The 21,250-nt window shown below is 44.1% G+C and overlaps 1 protein-coding gene across 1 annotated transcript; it reads right to left on the minus strand.

Annotated features, from left to right (window-relative positions):
* Positions 1-3,833: 3,833 nt before the first annotated feature.
* On the minus strand, positions 3,834-21,035 carry Usp11 (ubiquitin specific peptidase 11). The gene is made up of 21 exons (XM_006991416.4): positions 20,809-21,035; positions 12,682-12,791; positions 12,385-12,515; positions 12,105-12,222; positions 11,612-11,757; positions 11,413-11,474; positions 11,191-11,290; positions 10,630-10,803; positions 10,385-10,543; positions 9,849-10,073; positions 9,666-9,749; positions 9,478-9,572; positions 8,098-8,304; positions 6,342-6,391; positions 5,875-6,147; positions 5,720-5,790; positions 5,351-5,463; positions 4,906-5,055; positions 4,711-4,826; positions 4,432-4,520; positions 3,834-4,348 (listed from the first exon to the last, which is right to left on the minus strand). The coding sequence occupies exons 1-21, from the start codon at positions 20,958-20,960 to the stop codon at positions 4,214-4,216; spliced, it is 2,760 nt and encodes a 919-aa protein (XP_006991478.1). The 5' UTR covers positions 20,961-21,035; the 3' UTR covers positions 3,834-4,213.
* Positions 21,036-21,250: the final 215 nt, after the last annotated feature.

A 21,250-nucleotide genomic window follows, 5' to 3' on the forward strand; every position in this document is an offset into this window, starting at 1 on the left:
GGCCAGTATGGAATACATATTGAGTATCAGGTCAGCCAGAACTACATAGAAAGACTCTGTCTTAAAAAAACTAAGAAAGAATTTTTAAAAGTGTTGATAGTGCTAAAAAGTAGTAAACTGAGCCAGGCATCATAGCACTAAAGAATCCCAGTACTTGGGATGCAGAGGCAGTCTAGGGGTGGAGGTGGAGGAGTAAACTGATGAACTGATAAATATAGGCAAGGTCTCACTATATAGCTCTGGCTGTCCTGGAACTCACTCTGTAGACCAGGTGAGCCTCAAACTCACAGAGATCCTCCTGCCTCTGCCTCCTGAGTGCTGAGTTAAAAGCATGTGCCACAAACACCTAGACCTAATTTCTTCTCTCTCTCTCTCTCTCTCTCTCTCTCTCTCTCTCTCTCTCTCTCTCTCTCTCTCTCTCTCTCTCTCTCTCTCTCTCTCTCTCTCCAATGCCAGAAGCATTCAGATTTCCCTGGACATGGAGTCACTGATGATTGTGAGATGCCTGAAATGGGTGCAGTGAATTGAACTCTAGTCCCCTAGAAGAGCAATACATGCTATTAACTGCTGAACTATCTCTCCAGCCCTGAGACAGGGTCTCTATATGTAGCCCTGGCTTTACTAGAACTCACTATACAGCCCAGAGTGGTCTTGAACTTGAGACAATGCTCCTGTCTCGGCCTTCTAAGTGCTGGAACTACAGGTCTGAAGCACTACACCTGGCTCACAGAGAAGGATTCTAGGAAGCAGCTCAGTGCTTGCATCGTGTGGGTAGCAGCAGTGTTGATGTCACCAGTCAAACAGAACACACTAATAATTACAGTCACCACAGAGAGAACTCAGGAAGTTCTCATCTCAGTCCCTAACTAAGCACTTTTGGGACCCACTGAACAAATCTTAACAGTAATACCTGAAAAGATTACATTCTTGCTAAGAAAATATAATTCTCAAGACCTGCATATTCAATGCAATCCTCATGGGAATCCCAGTGTCATTCTTCACACATATAGATAAAACAATCTTAAAATTCATGTAGAACCACAAAAGACTCTGAGTGGCCAAATAACCCTGAGGGGAGAAAAAAAAACAAAGCTGAAAACACTACACTGCCTTATCTCAAAATATCTGTAAAGGCACAGCACATCAAGAGTGTACTGTGTAGAGTGTAGTACTGGCATAAAAATACTTACTGAGCAGTGAAGCAAGAGAGCCTGGGAAGAAGTTCTCATCCTTATAGACAAGTAAATTTTTGACAAAAGTCTCGAGAACAGGCAATGGGAAAGGACAGTCGCTTCAATAAATGATGCTGGGAAAGTGGATAGAGACATGAGGGAAAATGATACTTATTTCATACCATATACAAGAATCAACTCAAACCAAGTACAGTGCCACACACTTGTAATCTCAGCATTTGGGAGGTGCAGGCAAGAGGATCTGACACTCAACCTCAGCTACACAGTGAGCTCTAAGCCAGCCTTCACTACATTTGATCCTGTCTCAAAAAAAAAAAATCAGACCAGACCAGACCAGGTACTGTTATCTCAATATTTGGGAGGTAAAGGCAAGAGGATATTAACCTATCATAGTGGTGCACGCCTTTAATTCCAGCACTCGGGAGGCAGAGGCAGGCAGATCTCTGTGACAAGGCCAGCCTGGTCTACTTAGTTCCAGGACAATCAAGGATATGTAGAGAGATGCCCTATATATCAAAAGCAAAACAAATACCACCCCCAAACAACAACAAAACAACAACCAAACAGATATAAGACCGAGGCTAGCCTGGAATGTGAGACTCTGTCTCCAAATAAACAAATAAAACATGTTTAGCTGATATAGCTCAGCAGATAAACTCACCTGCACCAAGACTGAGTTCAACCCCTGGGACCCACATGGTTGAAGGAGAGAACTGATTCTCAAACATTGTCATCTGACCTCCACCTGTGTGCCATGCCCCCCACACACTGCACACAAAATAAATTTTAAAAAATCAACAGATTCAGAACTAATAAAGATATTAACTAGTAGAGAACATCATTGTATAATAATAATGATGTGATATAATATTCTTGATCTTTGATTGTGGCATAGAGCTAAAACTCTGGGATTCCAGGTATATACTACCATGGCCAATGTTACATTTTATTCCATTCTTTCCTTTTCCTTAGTGACAGTGTGGGAGGAGTCCACTGTTCATAAAAATCCCTTTCAAGCATACTTGAGTTTATAGTAATGAGGCGGCCCTTGGCGTGTCCCCAAATAGCTTCAGAATAGGGGCTCATTGCTATAGGAAATAATCTAGTGGTTAGAAAACTAGAACTTTAGGACTAGCATGGTGGTGCAAGACAAAAACCCCAGCAGGAAGATCAGGAGTTCAAAGTCATTTTTAGCTACATAATAAGTTTGAGGTTAGCCTGATTGTCTCAACACCCCCTCACCCACCTCTAAAAAAGCAATCAAGACTTTCAGCCCCCACCACCCTAGGGAGGGGAGAGGGCTGGAGACTAAGTTAATCACCGACAGCCAGTGATTTAGGCAATTATGTCTATTTACCTATGTAATGGAATTTCTGTAAGCATCCCTATATTAGGCTTGGAGAGCTTCTGGTCAGTAAGCATATGCATAAAGGGTCTGGAAGGTGCCCACTCCCCATATCTCACCCTCTACATGTCTTCCACTTAGCTGTTCCTGAGTTGTATGTCTCCTTTCTTTTACTTTTTTTCCAGGCCACTGCAAACTTAATGGGAATAGCTCTTTGGGTGCCACTAATCAGTACTCCCTCCCTCACTAGGGCTAGGTAGCTTAGTTATATCCAGATGCCACACATTTATCCTGTCTATTCCACCCACAGCTGTTCCCAGAGGTGATGATTGGCTCCCCTGGGCAGCATCCTATGAGGGATGTTCAGTATTTACATGGTATCTTTTGACTATTCAGTCATGTCCTTTGGCAAATATTCCCACTGTATTTTTCTCTGGGGAGATAGGAGGGCAAGTTCCTAGTGGGGGTTTTGGTCCTGGTGGGACAGGGGACCAATCCCAGAGATAATAGAAACAGCTGGCCGATCTGGCCCAGGTATACTAGCTTCATAGTTCTTCTAAGGACAGTCTTCTCAGAGGGTAGTATTAGGACCTGAGTGGTGGTCGGTGAGTATCTTTATGCCCCCAAACAATGTTTGCCCACAGCTATGCCTGTCACTTCTACATGTGTCCTCAGTATATTATCTGTAGTGCATTTCAGATCCCTCAAAAGATCTTCAGTTCAAGAATCTAGGCTAATATACAGATAAGCTGATAGAACCAAAGCCATTCCTTTACTTCTGTACCTGTTTTCCTGAAACTAGAGATGACAACTCTTTAGCAAGAGTCTACTATGAGGGCAGAGTTGATATTTGTAAAACACCTTGGAGCCAGATGTGGTAATGCATGCTTGTAATCCTAGTGTTCAGGAGGCAGACAGGAAGACTGCTTCAAGTTCAAGGCCAGCCTGGTCAATACAGCAAGTATTTTAAAAGCTTTTGAAAGGCAGCACCTATGGCACAGGCGATTGATAACCAGTCAAAACTGCCAGGTGTTGTAGCCACGCCTTTAATCCCAGTACTCAGGAGGCAGAGGCAGGTCAATCTCTGAGTAGAAAGAAGGCCAGCCTGGTCTACCCAGGGAGTTCCAGGACAGCCAAAGCTACATGGACAGACCCTGTCTCAAAAACAACAAACCCACTCAGAACAACATCAACCACATACCACACCTGATCTTCAATAAGTACGCAAAACAAAGACCTATGTACGTAGGGAAGAAAACAGTAAGTACATATAGAGAAAAAAACAACAACACTGCTAAGCATGGGACAGACTGGAGCTTTTATGTATATTTAACACAGCAGAAGGAATATGGTGTCAATAAGAAAATACACTCTGTGTTCATGTGAACCCCTTATCAGCTACTAAGAACACTTTGGGGTAAGGAAAAGATGGGAAGGAGCAGCATAAATAAGACTAAGAGGGGAAGTCACTGCTGTACGGGCACACACAGGCAGGGGCACACACAGGCAGGGCACAGGGCCTCTTCTTTCTGAGAGAGTAATACAGCGGTACAAGAAAACAGTAGCCACAGACTAAGCCTGCAATGCCTGGGGGGCAATGAACACAGGTAAGGGTTGGGGGAGACATGAGGGAGTGGTGAAAGGGGTTTCCTTCTCTGTGGTAGTTCCAGCGCCCCTAGTTAACATCCATGATTTCAGGGTTGGGTGTAGAATCAGAGGCAGGAGAAGCCGGGGTGTCAGATGAAGCAGTCTGGGACTGGCGTCGACCCACATCTTGGCGTTGGTAGAACAAGACATAGGCTGCCTTGGACTGTAGGAAGAGGCCATGGGTCAGTTTGGAAGTCAGAAGGGGATAATAGGAAAGGGGGGCAAGTGGGGATACAGAAGCTATACCTCAATCTGATTCTCATTCACAGGTGAGACACTATTGTCATCAAAGTAGTGCCACTGGCCACTGTCCTTGTTGCAGGCAAATGTTGTATCTGAAATAAACAAAAAGCCATTCTTACCACCCCCCTGGCTCTCTGGGTTATCCACATCCACTTTTATGCTCATCCTGCCTTGAAAATTTTGTTTCTGGCCCATATACCTAGTCACATATTGGGTATATCCTGACCCCTAGTCTAACCCCCTACCCCCAGGGCATTTCCCTGCCCAAAGGCTGGCACATACAGTGTCCATCACGCATGCCACCATAATGGTTGGAAACTGCGATGAGATCATATTTGTACAGGTCTGGAGCAGACTCATTCTTTGGTTTGATGACAAACTCAGAAAAATCCAGGTCCCTGTGGGTGAGAAGACAGTAAATACTGGTAGGCTCCACCTGTACCTTCCCATTTCCCACACACAGCCTTTTCTCCTGACCGGATAGGAAACTGCACCAGGGTGTCCAGCTTCTCCCGAGAAAATTTGGAAAATGAAAAACGCTTCAGGTGGATAATGAGAACTTCAGGCAACATCCAGAGGTCCAGCTTCTTGGTGGCCAGCTGGTGCTGCTTGCAGGAGGAACAGTACCTACAGATAGAACCCAAGTCAGGAATGGACAGACACTCTGAGCACCTGCCTTGTGTGTTCTTCATGCACACCATCTGGCCTACAGAGCTTCCTTCTCATTCCTTCCCTCTCCCTCTCAGACAGCTTCACTAAGAGACTGCAGGCATGTACCACCTGCTTTCATTTTGTAAAGGATGCTCTGACTTTCAGTATGCGTGGTACTCTCATTTGCTCTTGTTTGTGGGTACTTCTGTTAAACAAAGGCTCTAAACTAGTACCACTCATGGAATCTCTCCTGACCATGCCAGGCCCTCACCAAGGGTTCTCCTTCTCCAGTGTTTCCACAGTGGTAAAGAGTTTGATGCACTCCTGCAGCTGCACTGGACTTTTCTTCAGCATGTATCCCACGCAGTCATGCTTCACATAGCCCTGGGGAGGGGAATTAGTGTCCAGAGGATCAGGCATGAGGAAGGTCAAGAAAAATAGGGCAGTGTGGAATCACAGACCAAGTGAGTCAGAACCTGAGGCCATGACGCTCCCAGAAGTGTGCAGGTGCCAAGACCAGGCCGGTCCTGGACCTGAATCTCTTGGCTCTGCTCCTAGCTGAAGTTAGGGGGAGGATGCATAAAGGGTTGAGGTATGAGCTGCAAAGGTCTCCCATCCCTACGGTCCCATTTCTATTTACCTCAGCCTCCACTTCATCGTAGTAACGCTTCTTCATCTCTGGCTCCCAATCCATGGCAATGTATGGCTGAGCTAGGGGTGTAGAGGAGAGGGTTAGGTTCCTGTTGCTAAGAGACCCTTCCTCCTGCTCTCTGCAACCCCAGGCAAATGACATACTTTGAACTTCCTCAGGGGAGGTGGTCCGGTCACTGGTTCCATTGGAATTCACTGTCTGCAGAGTAAACAGTTGCTTTCGTCGTCGCCTTGGGGGCCACTGAGATGTGTGAAGGCTGTTGTCTAAGAGGAATGGGCATCTCCTGGTGACCCCAGAGCTGGGCCCAGCCTGCTCCTGCTCTGCTTCTTGGACACTACTGCTAGTGGAAGGCCCAGGCACTTCCTCTTTTTCTTCATCACTGCTGCTGTCTTCATTGTCATCATCATCCTCATCACCTAGGATGAGAAGGACATCAGGGATGGAAATGTGGGTACTCCAGGGAACTGGGCTTCAACACATATCCTGAGGGACCCCGTATGGGTCATACATATCCCCCAAACCTACTGCTCCTCAGCCCTTTACCCCTACGAAGTAAGATACATTCATCCTTATTGGGCCTCTCTCCCTTCTCACCGCCTTGTGGCCTCACCTTTCTCATCCCCATCATCCTCATCTGAGGTGGGTTTGGTCACGTAGCGTCTGTAACAGAGCAGAGAAGACTCCCAAGGCAGGGGCACAAGGATGGTAAAGCATCCCAAGGTTTTACTTGGGTATGATAAAGAAGTCAGTGGTAAACTTACACATAAACAGGTTTCTTTCTTCCCTTCCTAGGTCGTGAGAATGCTAAGCTAATGCTTCAACAGTGGGCTACATTCCCAACCCTTATCTGAAAATTTTTTATTTTGAGGCATTTTTTTTTGTTTTTTTGAAACAAGGTTTCTCTGAGTAATAATAGCCTTGACTGTGCTGGAACTTGCTCTGGAGACCAGCCTGGCCTCAATCTCACAGAGAACTGCCTGCCTCTGCCTCCTGAGTGCTAGAATTAAAGGCGTGCACCACCACCGCCTGACAAGGATGAACTTTTGAATTAGAATGTAGGAGAAATTAATCCAGATAATGTAGCTTTGCTTGCCTTTGATGGTAAGGACTCTGGATTTTAGATACAAGAATAAACTACTAGTAAAAATACATCCAAGTCTGCAGAGCAAAGGGAACACTCCTCCACTGTTGGTGGGAATGTAAACTTGTACAACCACTGTGGAAATCAGTATGGCGGTTTCTCAGAAAATTGGGAATGTATATACCTCAAGACTCAGCGATTCCACTCTTGGGCATATACCCAAGGAATGCTCAATCATACCACAAAGATACATGCTCAACTATGTTCATAGCAGCACTATTCATAATAGCCAGAACCTGGAAACAACCTAGATGCCCTTCAACTGAAGAATGGATTAAGAAAATGTGGTACATATACACAATGGAGTACTACTCAGCAGAGAAAAACAATGACATCATGAGGCTTGCAGGCAAATGGATGGAACTAGAAAAAATCATCCTGAGTGAGGTAACCCAAACCCAGAAGGACAAACATGGTATGTACTCACTCATAAGTGGATACTAGATATAAAGTAAAGAACAATCAGACTGCAACCCACAGATCCAAGGAGGCTACATAGTAGCGGGGGACCCTAGGATGACTATAGCTTACAATAAGTTTTGGTTTTACTCAATCACTGGGCAAGCCTCAGTGAAACATTTCACTATTAGGCTAAAAATTTGTATTGTATCAAGCTGATAATAAAATAAATAAATAAATAGATAGATAGATAAATAAATATGAAAATAAAACACATCCAAGTCTCTCTGTAGAGATAATTACACACAAAATGAAATTCTCTCTCTCTCTCTCTCTCTCTCTCTCTCTCTCTCTCTCTCTCTCTCTCTTTCTCTCTCTCTCTCTCTCTTTGGTTTTTTGAGACAGGGTTTCTCTGTGTAGCTTTGCATCTTTCCTGGAACTCACTCTGTAGCCCAGGCTGGCCTTGAACTCACAGAGATCCTCCTGCCTCTGCCTCCCAAGTGCTGAGATTAAAGGCGTGTGCCACCACCGCGGCAAATTGTCTTTACTTTACAGAGATCCTCCTGCCTCTGCCTCCCAAGTGCTGAGATTAAAGGCGTGTGCCACCACCGCGGCAAATTGTCTTTACTTTATCTTGTTCACCTCTGTATTCCCAGTACCAAAGAGAAGCCAGAGGTTTAGAAAAAGAAAAAGCCCTGAAGTTCTTCTGCCATGTTCAATTTGAACTGTCATTTGGATGTGCCAAACTCAGAACCCAAGTCTGAGTGTTGACCTTGGTCTCCTCACTCAAACCCACGACCCCCAACCCTAGAAAAGTGGTACTTACGAAAGCCGGTACATCAGGATGTTATATAGGCCCTCCCAGGAGAACCGGTCCCGGGGCACAGACACCAGGAGAGGGTGCCCAAAAAGTATCAGACCATAGTAGGAGTTGTTGTAGTCTCGGGATGGGGTGCGCTCTCGCAGGTAAACAGGAACCACAATATCATCTCTTGAACCCTCAACAGGTTCAATACGACCGGTCACCTCATATCTGTGTGTGTATGGTGAGGGTGGGGATGATTAGTTCATTTTTGACTAAGGAATCACAAGAAAGATTCCCTAACTTTGCCCTCTAATTGCTCCATTCATTCACCTCAGTCCAAAAAAATGTAGGGTTTTCTTTTTTTCATTTATTATTAGTGTGTGTTTTTGAGTATGGGTATTATGACTACATTTTTCAGGAGTCAGTTCCCTCCCCTCCATCACGGGTTCAGGTTGTCAAGCTTGTGCAAGTGTTTCTACCCGCAGAGCCATCTTGCCTGCCTTCCCCAAATATTTTATCATTCTTATTTTATGTGTATGGGTATTCTGCCTGTATGTATGTCTGTATATCAAACGTGTACCTTGTGACTGCAGAGGCCAAAAGAGGGCATTGGAGCCCCTGAGACTGGAGTTACAGATGGTCGTGAGCTTCCATGTGGGTACTGAAAATTGAACCTGGGTCCTCTGGAAGAGTAGCCAGTACTCTTAATCAGAGTAATCTATCCTTTTCCCAAAATATTTTAAGGGGCCTAAAAATCTGTAAAATATTTGTTACTTTATGAACTACTAGATGACTTTCATAGTACTTTGTCTATATGCTGTTTTAGAAAGAGCTTTAGTAACATGGAAATATTGAGGAGGTTAATAAAAAACAAGGATGAAAACACTTTTCCTGTGGAAAACACTTTGGTTTACAAAGAAAATTTCTATTCACAAAGCACTGTTTAGTTTTTAGTTGCCCAAAGTTTAAAAACTCTTGTGGAAAGCAAGGCATAGTTCAGTGGTAGGGCACTTGCCTAGCATGCAGGGGGCTTGGATTCTAATTCCAGTACCCACAAAATGGATACATTTCAAAAGGAGCATATTGCTGGACATAGCGGTGTATACCTTTAATCCCCATACCTGGGAGGCAGAGGTGGGTGGATCTTTTAAGTCTGAGGACAGTCTGGGCTACATTTTCCAGGTCAGGTAGGGCTACACAGGGAGACAATCTCTCTGTCTCTGTCTCTCTATATACTTATTTGTTTATTGATTTATTTATGAGTATAAATATTGGACTGTAAGTACAGCTCAAGTACTAAGAGTACTTGCCTAACATACTTCTGGGTTCCATCCCCAGCAAGTCAAAACAAAAGGTGGGGGGAGCTTCCTCTATTTAACCCCCCTTAGTCTTGTCACTCACACAAAGATATCATCACGATCCAAGATGCCACTCAGAGGATCCTCCAGCTGGTAGAGCTTATAGAATCGGTGACTGAAGACATCAGCTACTATCATCTGGGAACAGGACAGGGGCATGGGAACAGTCAGTGTGCAAGGCCCTTCTTCCTTTAAATCCTATCTACCCAGCTTCCCTCTGCAAAGTCTTACCTTGTCTGGTGCAACACTTGTGTGTGTGGACAGAGCCACACACAAATCTGAAATATTGCCTTTCTTGGGGACCACAACCCGGTGCTGAGGGAGAAATAACATCCACAGAAGATCAAAAGAGCTTATGGTAGGTTAATGCAAAAAACCTTGAGGAAAATTCTCATTGTGTTCCCATACCCTCACCTGTTCTGGCTTGCGGCGGGGATCCATCGGGACAAAGAAAACCTCTAAGACCCTCCTGGAGCAGACAGGCAGTGGCACACTGAGGTAGCAGAAGGGGTCAAAGGTCACAGAGACATTGCCACAATCAGGGCACACCAGAGTGGACTTGAAGAGGCCATGGAAAGTATCCACAATCACAGAATCATTTCGTCGTTTATGGTTTTGCCAGGCTTCCTGAGCCACTTCCTGTTGACAAGTGTCATGGTGGGTTAGAAGCAGAGGGAAAGGTTGGGGGTGGATTCATAGGGGTTTTAGGGAAAGAGTGACAGCTAGGTCTATCCGGAACCAATGTTTACTGTCAGATCTGGGATTTATGAAGGACAGGAGCCTGATTAGGGTTAACTCTGAGGTAGGTATGGGAACAGACATGGTGCTATGACTAAGGTTGGGGTGAAGGTCAAGGTAGGAGAACTGAGGAAATGGTAAGGTGTTAGGTAGATCAGGGAAACCAGAGAACTCCTAAGGCCATGGCCATGTAGCTTTAATGAGTAGCCTACCAAATCTGGTCGCCCAGCACCATTGCACAGCTCAACATATTCTTTCTTTTTGACTCGATTGAGGTCCTCATGTAACCCATCCAGGAGGAATGACAGTAGTTCCTGTGAGTCATGCTGTTGGTAGCCCAGAAACTGGGATGCAAAATGGCCAACCTTGTTCTGAGGAGACAATCAAATGGTAGAGTGAGCAGGAGTTAGGAGAAACAAGAGAAAGGAAGGTGGGAGGCCAGGGGGTTGAGTCACACCTTGAACACATTCGGCACAATGGAGCGGTGGTAGCCAGACCAAGTCTGCTTTACCAGATCTGCATAGGCCTCAGCAAGCTCACCCTTCATGCCCAGAGGGTTCCGGAAGTTGAGCTCCTCCAGGTAGCGGTTGTTGAGAAAGTACTCCGTAAGCTGTGGCACATTGCTGAGGCACTGTGGTAGTAGGGCCCAGTGAAAGAGGTAGAGGAGAGGTGAGGTGGCCCAAGTGAGATCAGAAAAAGGAAGGAGGAGAGGGGAATGGGAGAGAGAAGGGGAAGGGTTGGCAGTGTGAATGCAGTAAAAGTATCAGGGAAAGATGTCAGTATCTCTGGAGGAGGGAAATGGTAGTGCCAAAGGAAAGAAGGGAGAATGGGGAGCAAGTAGAGGGAGAAGGTGTTGATACTTCAAGAGAAAATGTGGGCACATCAGATCAGATTCATGGAGCCTTGGCTTTCAACCTGACCCCTTGTACTGTAATCAGCATTACACCCACCATCCCCTAGCTCTGTCCCCAGTACCTAACCCCTGTAGCTGTGCCAGACATAGATCTCATGGCCCAACCTGTAGGGCCGAGTTCATGAAGCACGTGTTGCCCAGATTGGTAAGGCCACAGATGCCCGGCTGGCCCTGGAATTCTTCATCCTCTTCTGGCACGTTGTTCCTGGGGTTGGATGAGAAACCCTATGAGCTAAAGGGCCTACTACAGGTGGGTGCTCTGTACTCGTAGGTTATATCTGCCTACTGTGGGGTGCCCCAACTCTGCATGACACCCCGAGGGCTCACATGCCACACAGCTGTGCGCTGGGCCAAGTGCCATCTTTGTTTCGGGTCTCCATGATGACCAACTGGGTTAGAGGTAGAGAAAGGAAAAAGAGAAGTATTAATGGAAGGCCTAAAGGGCACCCTGCCCTTCCCTGGTCTGACTACTGCCAGAAATCTGTCCACTAGGCTACCTGTACAGAGAAAACTTTCCCATTGTTACCTGCCCAGTCTCAAGAGAGGCATCAAGTAGTGTGATCTGTGTGTTGCACAATCGATCCAAAGAGCCCTCTGAGTTCTTGATCCAGAGGCGTGTGTCTTCCTGAGGCTCCACCAGAAACTGCTCCCGAGCTGTTTGCAAGACTAGGTCTGTGGAGGGTCATGGAACATGACTATATATTCTGGGGCCCCAGAATACTGATCCATTTGATAGCTTTAGATCATTTTCAGACTTAACACACTCAGAACCTGAGACCCTCCCAGTAAATAAACACTCTTTTCCACCCCACTCAAGCAACTGGAATACAGCTCATCCTCTCTGGACTCCAGTAGACACCTAGTGTCTGTGTTCAACTTGGCCACCACCACTTTAGTCTTCCAGTTTGACTGCTGCCTTCTCAGGATGCTGTAACTTGATCCCCACACATCCTCAAGTCACTGAGACGTGTGACTCACGATTAGAAACAGCAATTTGTTCCAGAGGCCCTGAGACTCACCCAGAGAATCAGTGTGGCTGAACTGAATGGTAAGAGCTGTTTCCATATCACTGTGCTGGACAAGCAGCAGCTCTATTGGGTATAATTCCACCTTTCGGACTCCAGGAAGTTCTATGACCTGTGAAGGCAGAGGGGTACCAACACCCATAAACTTACCCAACTGACAGGGGAATACAGGTACACACAACTCTGGACCTACCCTGAGCCTACATGGTCTTCCTCCTCCCCAACTTCACATAAAAACTAACATACAACCCTAGCATCTGCCCCACCCATATACCTTGCGCTCAATAGGAGGCTGGCCATCTTCTAAGCCATACCAGCTGACCAGGTAATTCCAAGCAGTTGCTGGGAGCAGCACATAATCATCTCCTTCTAGCAGTCCCTCCCTGAGGTGCCAGTTTATCTGATCTGCAGGGGGAAGGGAGTGTGGACGAAGCAAAACATGGATTAAGCAAGGAACTCTGGCTACTCCACCAATGACTAAGCATAGAGAATGTGTGTATGGTCACTTGTGGGGACAGAAAGGATCAGAACTCCAACACAAGGTTGATGGGGAGAGGCAGAAGCTTGGTACCTTCGAAGAGCCCAGCATTGTTGATACAGCCAGGAAAGGTGTTAGCATCCTGGTTCCCTTCCTTCACGTACACCTCCCACTGTTTATACCAGTGTCGCTCTACAAGGAACCTGGAACCCAGAAAGACAACAAGGGTGTCATATGATTATTTATGTGCTAGCTATACAACTTTTCATCACTTGCAGAATTAACTATCACTCCACTATAATTCAAGAAGAAAAATTTCAGCAACATGTAAATATAAGTGAAAAGCAAAATTTATTCAGTGAAATGCATATTTGGACATCAGATTACTCAATTTTTTTCATTCATTACCCTCTGTTTTTTTAAATGAAGTCTTGTAACACCCTGACAGGCCTAAAATATACTATATATGTAGCCCAAGCTGGCCTCAAGCTCTCCAGATCTTTCTGCTTCAGCTTCCCAAATTTCCTACCCCCATTTTCTCTTTTGAGACAAGGTTTCACTATACAGTAATGGCTGGCAGTGAACTTGTTGCTTTAGCTTCCATGCTAGGATTACAAACATATATCACACTTGGCTTTGAATTTCTGTGTGTTTTTGTTTTTTGACTCTACATTACCCTCTCCACTCACCAGACCATGCCATATCATTCGTTCCAGGAAAACACACATTCCTACCTAGGAACTCATGCCACAAATCTATCATTCAACCTACCAACATGTACACCGTCATTCCTCCTTCCAGCTTTACTGGCCTCCACAGTCAGTTTATGAGGTCCTCTTATAAAGTAGAGCAAATTTAGTTAATAATATTTTCAATGCAAAGGGAGGCATGGCTCAACTTTAAAAACAAGATTTTATTTTTAATTATATGTATCCCTACGTGTCTGTGGGTGGAAATGTGCACATGAGTGTAAGTGCTCACAGAGGCCAAAGGCAATTGTGAGCTGCCTTGACATTAGTGTTGGGAATTGAAGTTGGGTCTTCTTCAAGAGCAGTACACCCTTTTAACCACTGAACCATCTTTCTAGCCTCTCAACTTCTTTTTTTTTTTTTTTTTTTTGTTTTTTTTGTTTTTTGTTTTTTGTTTTTCGAGACAGGGTTTCTCTGTGTAGCTTTGCGCCTTTCCTGGAACTCACTTGGTAGCCCAGGCTGGCCTCGAACTCACAGAGATCCGCCTGGCTCTGCCTCCCGAGTGCTGGGATTAAAGGCGTGCGCCACCACCGCCCGGCGCCTCTCAACTTCTTAAAAAGTAGATTTTAAATGTAAATTTAACGTTAAAATCACTCTGTAGCAAAACTTTAGTTTGTTTAGGATTGGGAATATAGTTTAATCATAGACTACTTGCCTAGCATACAAGAGGTCTTAAATTGAATTCTCTCTCTCTCTCTCTCTCTCTCTCTCTCACACACACACACACACACACACACACACACACACACACACACACAGAGAGAGAGAGAGAGAGAGAGAGAGAGAGAGAGAGAGAGAGAGAGAGAGAGAGAGAGAGAGAGACCTAGCCAGCTAAGCACTTCGGAGGAAGGAAAATTGCTTTGAATGTGGGCTAGGCTAGAGTAAGACTTAATCACATAAAAATGGGAAATAAATGTAGACACCACTCTGGGACAGATATCCTCAGAACACTCAGGGCAGGATGAGATCAAAGCAAGGCCACTGATGACTGTTACCTGGTTAGAAAGAGTTAACTCTACCATAAACCCCAATTACAAATGTTCCAGGGCACTGCATCATTGAAACATTGCTTAACTGCCTGCACAGAACACTCCTGCTTCAATGAAAGCCACCTCTTATATAATAAACTCTCTGCTTGTGCCTTTTTCCATCTTAGTAAATTCTTTCATTACTCCTATCATCAGCCTATCACCATCACCCTGCACAACAATTTAAAAAAAGTTACAGGTGATAAATATAACATTGCTCTATCAAATTTATTTAAATAAGTTGAAGTACACATAAAGACTTACTAGTAAGTTCTTTACTGCCCATTATCCAGTGGTCAACACACCAAAAGATAATTAAGATTTGGGTCTTTTGTATAAAATTACTATAGTCATCTTTTGTCACCAAATTATTACCAATTTTTAGTTTAGTTTTTTTTTTTCCTGAGACAGGGTTTCTCGTGTACTTTTGGTGCCTGTCCTGGATCTCCCTCTGTAGACCAGGCTGGCCTCAAACTCACAGAGATCTACCTGGCTCTGCCTCCCCAGTGCTGGGATCAAGGCATGTACCACCACTGCCTGGCTTTAGTGCTTTCTTTTTCATACTTTTAATTATGTACATGTTTGAGTATGTGCACATTATTTCAGGGGCTCTTGGAGGTCAGAAGAGGACATCAGATTCCCTGGAGCTAGAGTTAGAGGTGTTTGTAGACCACCTATATGAGTGTTGGGAACCCATCTCAGGACCTCTGAAAGCAGTATGTACTCTTAATTGCTGAGACATTTCTCCTGCCCCCTTTTTACATTCCATTTTTTAAATAATTTATTTAAATTTATTTTATGTACATTGGTGTGGAGGTGTCAGGTCCCCTGGAACTAGAGTTACAGACAGTTGTGAGCTGTCATGTAAGTGCTGGGAATTGAACCCGGGTCCTCTGGAAGAGCAGCCAATGCTCTTAACCACTGAGCCATCTCTCTAGCCCCTACAAGCCCCTACATTCTATTTTTTGTTTTGAGACAAGGTCTTATTATGTAGTCCTGGCTGTCCTGGAACTCACTATATAGACTAGGCTGGCCTAACACTCAGAGATTTGCCTGTCTCTGTCTCCAGAATGCTGGGATTAAAGGCAAGCGACATCAATGTCTGACTGCATACTCTTAATTCATCTCTTTTGTTGAGACAGGGTCCTATGTAGCCCAGGTTGACCTTGAACTATGTAAGGAGGATGACCATAAGCACCTAATAATCTTTACCACTATGTTCTTATAAAACTAACTATACTTCTTGTCTTGCTTGTAATGTTTTTCTTTGAGACTGAGTTTTATTTTACATTTTTTTTTTTTTTTTGGTTTTTCGATATAGAGTTTCTCTGTGTAGCTTTGCGCCTTTCCTGGAACTGGCTTTGGAGACCAGGCTGGCCTTGAACTCAAAGAGATCCACCTGCCTCTGCCTCCTGAGTCCTGGGATTAAAGGTATGCGCCACCACTGCCCAGCTGAGTTTCACACTAGAACTCATTATGTTGCCCTGGATAGCCTCAAACTCATGGCCCTCCTGCTCTAGCTTCCCAAGTGCTAGAATTTCAAACGTGTTTTTACCACGCCCATCTTGTTTTCTAAATATTCTTCCCAGACTGGCCTCAAACTTGAAGCAATCTTCCTTCTTCAGCGCCCCCCCAAATGCTGAAATCACACAAATGAGCCACCATGACCATATCTCTTAAGTACTGCTTATCTGTCTTTCCAAACTTGGCAAAAATGTTCTTTTATGTCTAAATTATCTCTGGGAGATAACACAAAGTTGCTTTTCTCCCATAAAAGGATGGAGATATATATAATCATTCAGTTTTTTTTTTCTGAGACAGGGTTTCTCTGTAGCTTTGGAGCCTGTCCTGGACTAGCTCTGTAAACCAGGCTGGCCTCGAACTCACAGAGATCCGCCTGCCTCTGCCTCCCGAGTGCTGAGATTAAGGCGTGCGCCACCACGGCCTGGCTCATTCAATTTTTTTGAGACAGACTTCACTGTATGACCTGGAACTCACTTTGTAGACCTGGCCTGTCTTTGCTTCCAGAGTGTTGGCATTAAAGCATGTGCTACACCACTGGGAAGTTTCAATTTGAAATTTTTGTAATAGCTTTCATTTTTCCAACTTTTTTTTTTAAACAACTTCGAGTGTAGCCTAAATTGACCTTGACTTGCTGATCCCCATCTCTACCTCCCTAGTGCTGGGATTAAAGAGCCTACAAGTATGTGTCCGCATTCCAAGTTCTTCCTATTTAAAATATTTTTGAAAATGACACATCAAAAAAATGAACTTTGGAGGCTAGCAAAGAACTATCAGGCCAGCCTGGGCTACAGTGTGAGACTTCAAAATAAAAAAAGTTTATCTTCCTAAGTACAGTTGATCATATAGGATTAGCCATATTACAGATTAGCCATGTAAATATCTTTCCTCAACCTTTCTTAATGTCCTCTTCATATACTGTGCACCTCTCTAAACCTAGCTATCCTTCTTCCTTTACTTAGGAACTCCAGCTGGCACATACCCTTGATCCCAGCACTAAGGAGGTAGAGGCAGGCAGATCTCTGAGTTCAAGATCAGTCTGGTCTACAGAGCGAGTTTCAGGACAGCCAGGGCACACAGAGAAACTCTGTCTGGAAAGAAAATAAACAAACAACAAAGAACTCCACAGTTGCTTATTCTGTTAGGAAGTTGTCTGTACCCTGTAGAAATCTGCCCAAGGCTTCTCAACTATCCTTGATGTGTAGATAAATCATTGTCACAAGAACTAAGTTTCTAAGGAAGTTACCTTTTTAAAGTTTTGAATGTGGTCTCAAAACATAAGCCCTTTAGGGCTGGGTAAAATGTTTGCTGTTTGGATCCTCAGTATCTACATACAAACTGAGCAAAAAGTCTGGCATTTTGCTAATCTCAGTACTTGCAGGGGAGTGGAGACAGAATATAAGAGGTTTGCTGGCTAGTCTAGCTGAAACAGACCTCCAGGTTCAACCAGAAGCCCTGTATCAAAAAAATAAGGTGGAGGGCGGGTAAGATGGAGGTGCTTGCCACCAAGCTGGCTGACTTGAATCTGATCCCCCAGGACCTACACAGTGGAAGGAGGGAACTGACTCCTGCAACTAGTTCTCTAGCCTCCTCCAGCACATTGAGTCACATGGTGTGCTCCAGCGCCCAAACAAATGCATCTAAGAAGTTTAATCATTAAAGACAATTTACTATTAAACCAAGGGTGGGAGGTGCAGATAATACTGACACAGATGTACAACTTGGAGCTAGTCCTTGAGTTCAAATGCTTTATAAATACATATTTCCCAAATATGGCAGCAAACCCATACAGAACTTTGAGATACTTTGCTCTTACCTAATTTAGATAAGCATCAAAAAGTGGAGCTTGGCAAAAATGCTTCATAACTATTCCAACAGGAGAAATAAATTGGCTTTAATATTCAACCAACACTGGTGTGGTAATTTTTTTAATGAAGTGAAATTAACATAAAATTAACCCATTTTAAAATGAACAATTCATTAACATTTAGTACATTCACAATATTGTATACCCACCACTTCTACTTAGTTCCAAACATGTTCCTCATCCCAAAGAAGATCCACTACTGGCAGGGTAATTTAAAGACTATTGGCAAAGACGACAGGATTTCATGTCTTATCTACCAATGGAAAGGAACCAAAGCTTTGAGGACTTTTTGGACATCTCCAAATGAGCTACAAAAACAGTCTACTTACTGTTTATTTTCAGGATGGATTGAGGCTATTCTTTGCTGAAGAACTATGATATAATGGCAGAAAAACATCATTATATACTCCAGTTTTGGAATTGCAATTTATCTCCCCAATAATGTATACACATTTCACTGGCACTGTTATTTAGAACTCTGTAAAGTGGGAAAACCTGGAAAAGGCCCAAAAATGTAAAGAACAGCAACAGTCTAGTATGGGTGGCCCTAAGAGGGAGGAGCTGATGGGCTGCTAATGAGAGATTAGAGGGAAAAAAAAAAGAAGAGTACCAGCCTCAGAAAGCCTTGCAGGTCACTCAGGATTTTACAATTTATACTGCACAAGAAAGGAAGCTGTTGGATATCCTTGGGAACAGATGGATATGATATATACGTATATTTAAATATATATTTTAAAATTACTACTTAACGGAAGAATGGCATCTTAACATTTGAGAAACCTGGAAGACAGAGCTATAACCAACAGATCAAGGTTAATTAATGTCTCAAATTACATCATACAGATACCATTTACTATGTCATATAAGGGCTCACAATCTATTTCATAAACACAGTCTCTCTCTCTCTCTCTCTCTTACTATGTATGTAAATATGAATGTTGGAAAAGCTTTTCATGATAATGAAACATGTGAAAAGAGCCCTTTAATTCAAAATTTAGGATAACAGTTTCTCATGAAGCAGGGAGAGGAATTTCCATCTGAGAGGAGCACAGGATTTTTTAAGGTAATGTTCTGAATCTTCACATGGGTGATGAATCCACACATAAAACTCTGCAATTTTTCCTAATAAACCCCCTGAAAATGGGGGTGGGAGGTGGGAAGCCAGGCATGGTGGCACATGCATATAATCTTAGCCAGATTTCTGAGTTCAAGGCCAGCCTGGTATACATAGTGAGTTCCCTGACAGCCAGGGCTACATAATAGAGGCCCTGTCTCAAAAAAAGGGGGGGGGGCAAAATAATACAAAGACTTCTCTGTATGCCCTTAGATTCCCTAACTCTAACACACTTTACCCATTTGCTCTATTCTTATTTTTCCCATATCAATTTTGGGTTATTTTTATTTATCTTAAAATAGACAAAAATGTGTTCATTTGTGGTATACAGCATATTTTGATATATACATTGCAAACACTAAAACAAAGCTACTTAACATATCAATTATGTCACTTTTTTGGGGTAAGAACATGTAAAATCTATTAAGCAATTTTCAAGTATAGAACAGATTACTATTAACTATTATCACCATTTTGTACAATGGATCTCTTGAATTTGTTCCTCTTGTCTAACTTTGCATTCTATGGCCAATATTTCCATAATCTATTCCCTTCCATGTGCATTTTTACATATGCTAGTTTTTCAATCATTTGATAAGTTGCTTATACGATGGTTCATTGTACCTAAATTTTCAATATGTATTTTTCACCAAACAAGGGATATTCTTTCATAAACACATTACAATTATCACAAACAAGAAATTATCAGTAGTAATATTTTATCTACTGGCCTTAGTCAAATTTCATCGATTTTCCAATGAAATTTAGAGTGAAAGAGAAATAAATTATGAGAAAGAACCCTGATTTTTAAAAATAATTTATTTTTCCTTGTTCTAGGATCCAGCTGAGGATCACATGTTGCATTTAGTTGTGACTTGTTAAACTGCATTAGTTCCTTCAATCTGGAACAGTTCTTCACCATCTGTCTTTCACGACCTTGCCATTTTTGAAGCATACAAACCATTTCTTTCAGGAGGATGTCCATCGCTTTATGTAAAACGTTATACTATAATCTTTGTAGGTCTTACAAATTTCACAATTTAAAAGATGAGACGCAACTCGGAGAAATAAGAACCCGGAAGCAGTAAATTTTGAGGCACTGATTAGCATTTTTTTTAAATCAGTAAAGACAATTTGTCAAAGCTATGGATTCTTTTTAAGTAACCATTTTCTACTGATTACAAAATATTATCAAATAGAAAAAATTCTCAAAGAACCTTCCTTTGTAATCATCTGCACTTTCTCCTGTCCTAGGAAGGAGGCCTGGGCTATAATAAATTTAAAAAACAAACAAACAAAAACTATCGCGTCACAATCTTTGCTCTTTCCCAGGCGCCATTTTCTGCCCTAGGCACCGCCCCTCCTCCACAGTTTGCCCCACCTCAGACCTTAGCCTCGCTCCCAGGAGCCAGGCACCCGCCCCTACCACCACTCCCTCCGCCCCTCGGCCCACAGCTATAGGCTATGGAGTTGCTCTTCAGCTGACGCCACCAAGCTCGTCTGGTTCACAGGCGCTCCAAGTACTCGTAGGCCGTTCCTCGCAACCGACGCAACGTTTCGTAACACACGCCACGCCCCCGCGTTAAGTACGGAGCCAGCCTCTTTTCCAGGCTCCAGGTTCCCAGACGCAGTCCCCTCTCACCCCCTCCCCAAAAGATGCAGTCTTCTACCTCCAAGGCCGTTTCCCTCACGCCCCACCTCTGCCACAAACAAACCCCACTTTGTCCTCAGGCGGCTGACTGCCCCACTCAGGTCCCGCCTCTTCCCCAAACGTTGCGATTCATTCACTAGCACCTCCACGCCCCCCATCTCCCGCTGGCCCACCAAGCCCCTTCCCCGCCTCGCACTGCTTCTTCCTCAGAATTTGGCTTCTAAGAACCCCGCGGATATTAACGCCCCCACAGTTCCCTTGGCCAAGGCTTCATTGAAGCCCAGCCTCACCAGCTTTCGCCAGCTCGCAGTGGACGCTCTCGCCCATTCTCGACTTGGCGCCACTGTTCGTCCAGGCCTGGCATTGCCTCGCGCTGTCTGTGTCTCTCCTCAGAGGAGGCCGGGATGGCAGCTGCAGCTGGGTCCGCTGCGACCGCCGCCATCACCGTCCGTCCTCCTCCAACTGCCGACGCAACTGAAGCTAGGAAGAGGACCCTCAACTGGCACTTCCGGATTCTGTCCCGGAAACGGAAACAGAGCCCCCCAACAACCAGGGGGCTACTGCCATCTTGGAAACGTCACAATTAGACGGAAATTGAGTGGTGGGTTGTGATCTGTGCAACTAATACCAGGGGTTAACCGTCCAGTTTGGAACTAAGACACTAGTGCCTTGTGGAATTCTAACACTAGGTCAAAAGGTCTTATGGAAGGTGGAGGCCAAAGGTTTTCAAGA

This window comes from Peromyscus maniculatus, chromosome X (assembly GCF_049852395.1).
Source record: "Peromyscus maniculatus bairdii isolate BWxNUB_F1_BW_parent chromosome X, HU_Pman_BW_mat_3.1, whole genome shotgun sequence".
In the NCBI taxonomy this organism is placed as follows: Eukaryota; Metazoa; Chordata; class Mammalia; order Rodentia; family Cricetidae; genus Peromyscus; species Peromyscus maniculatus.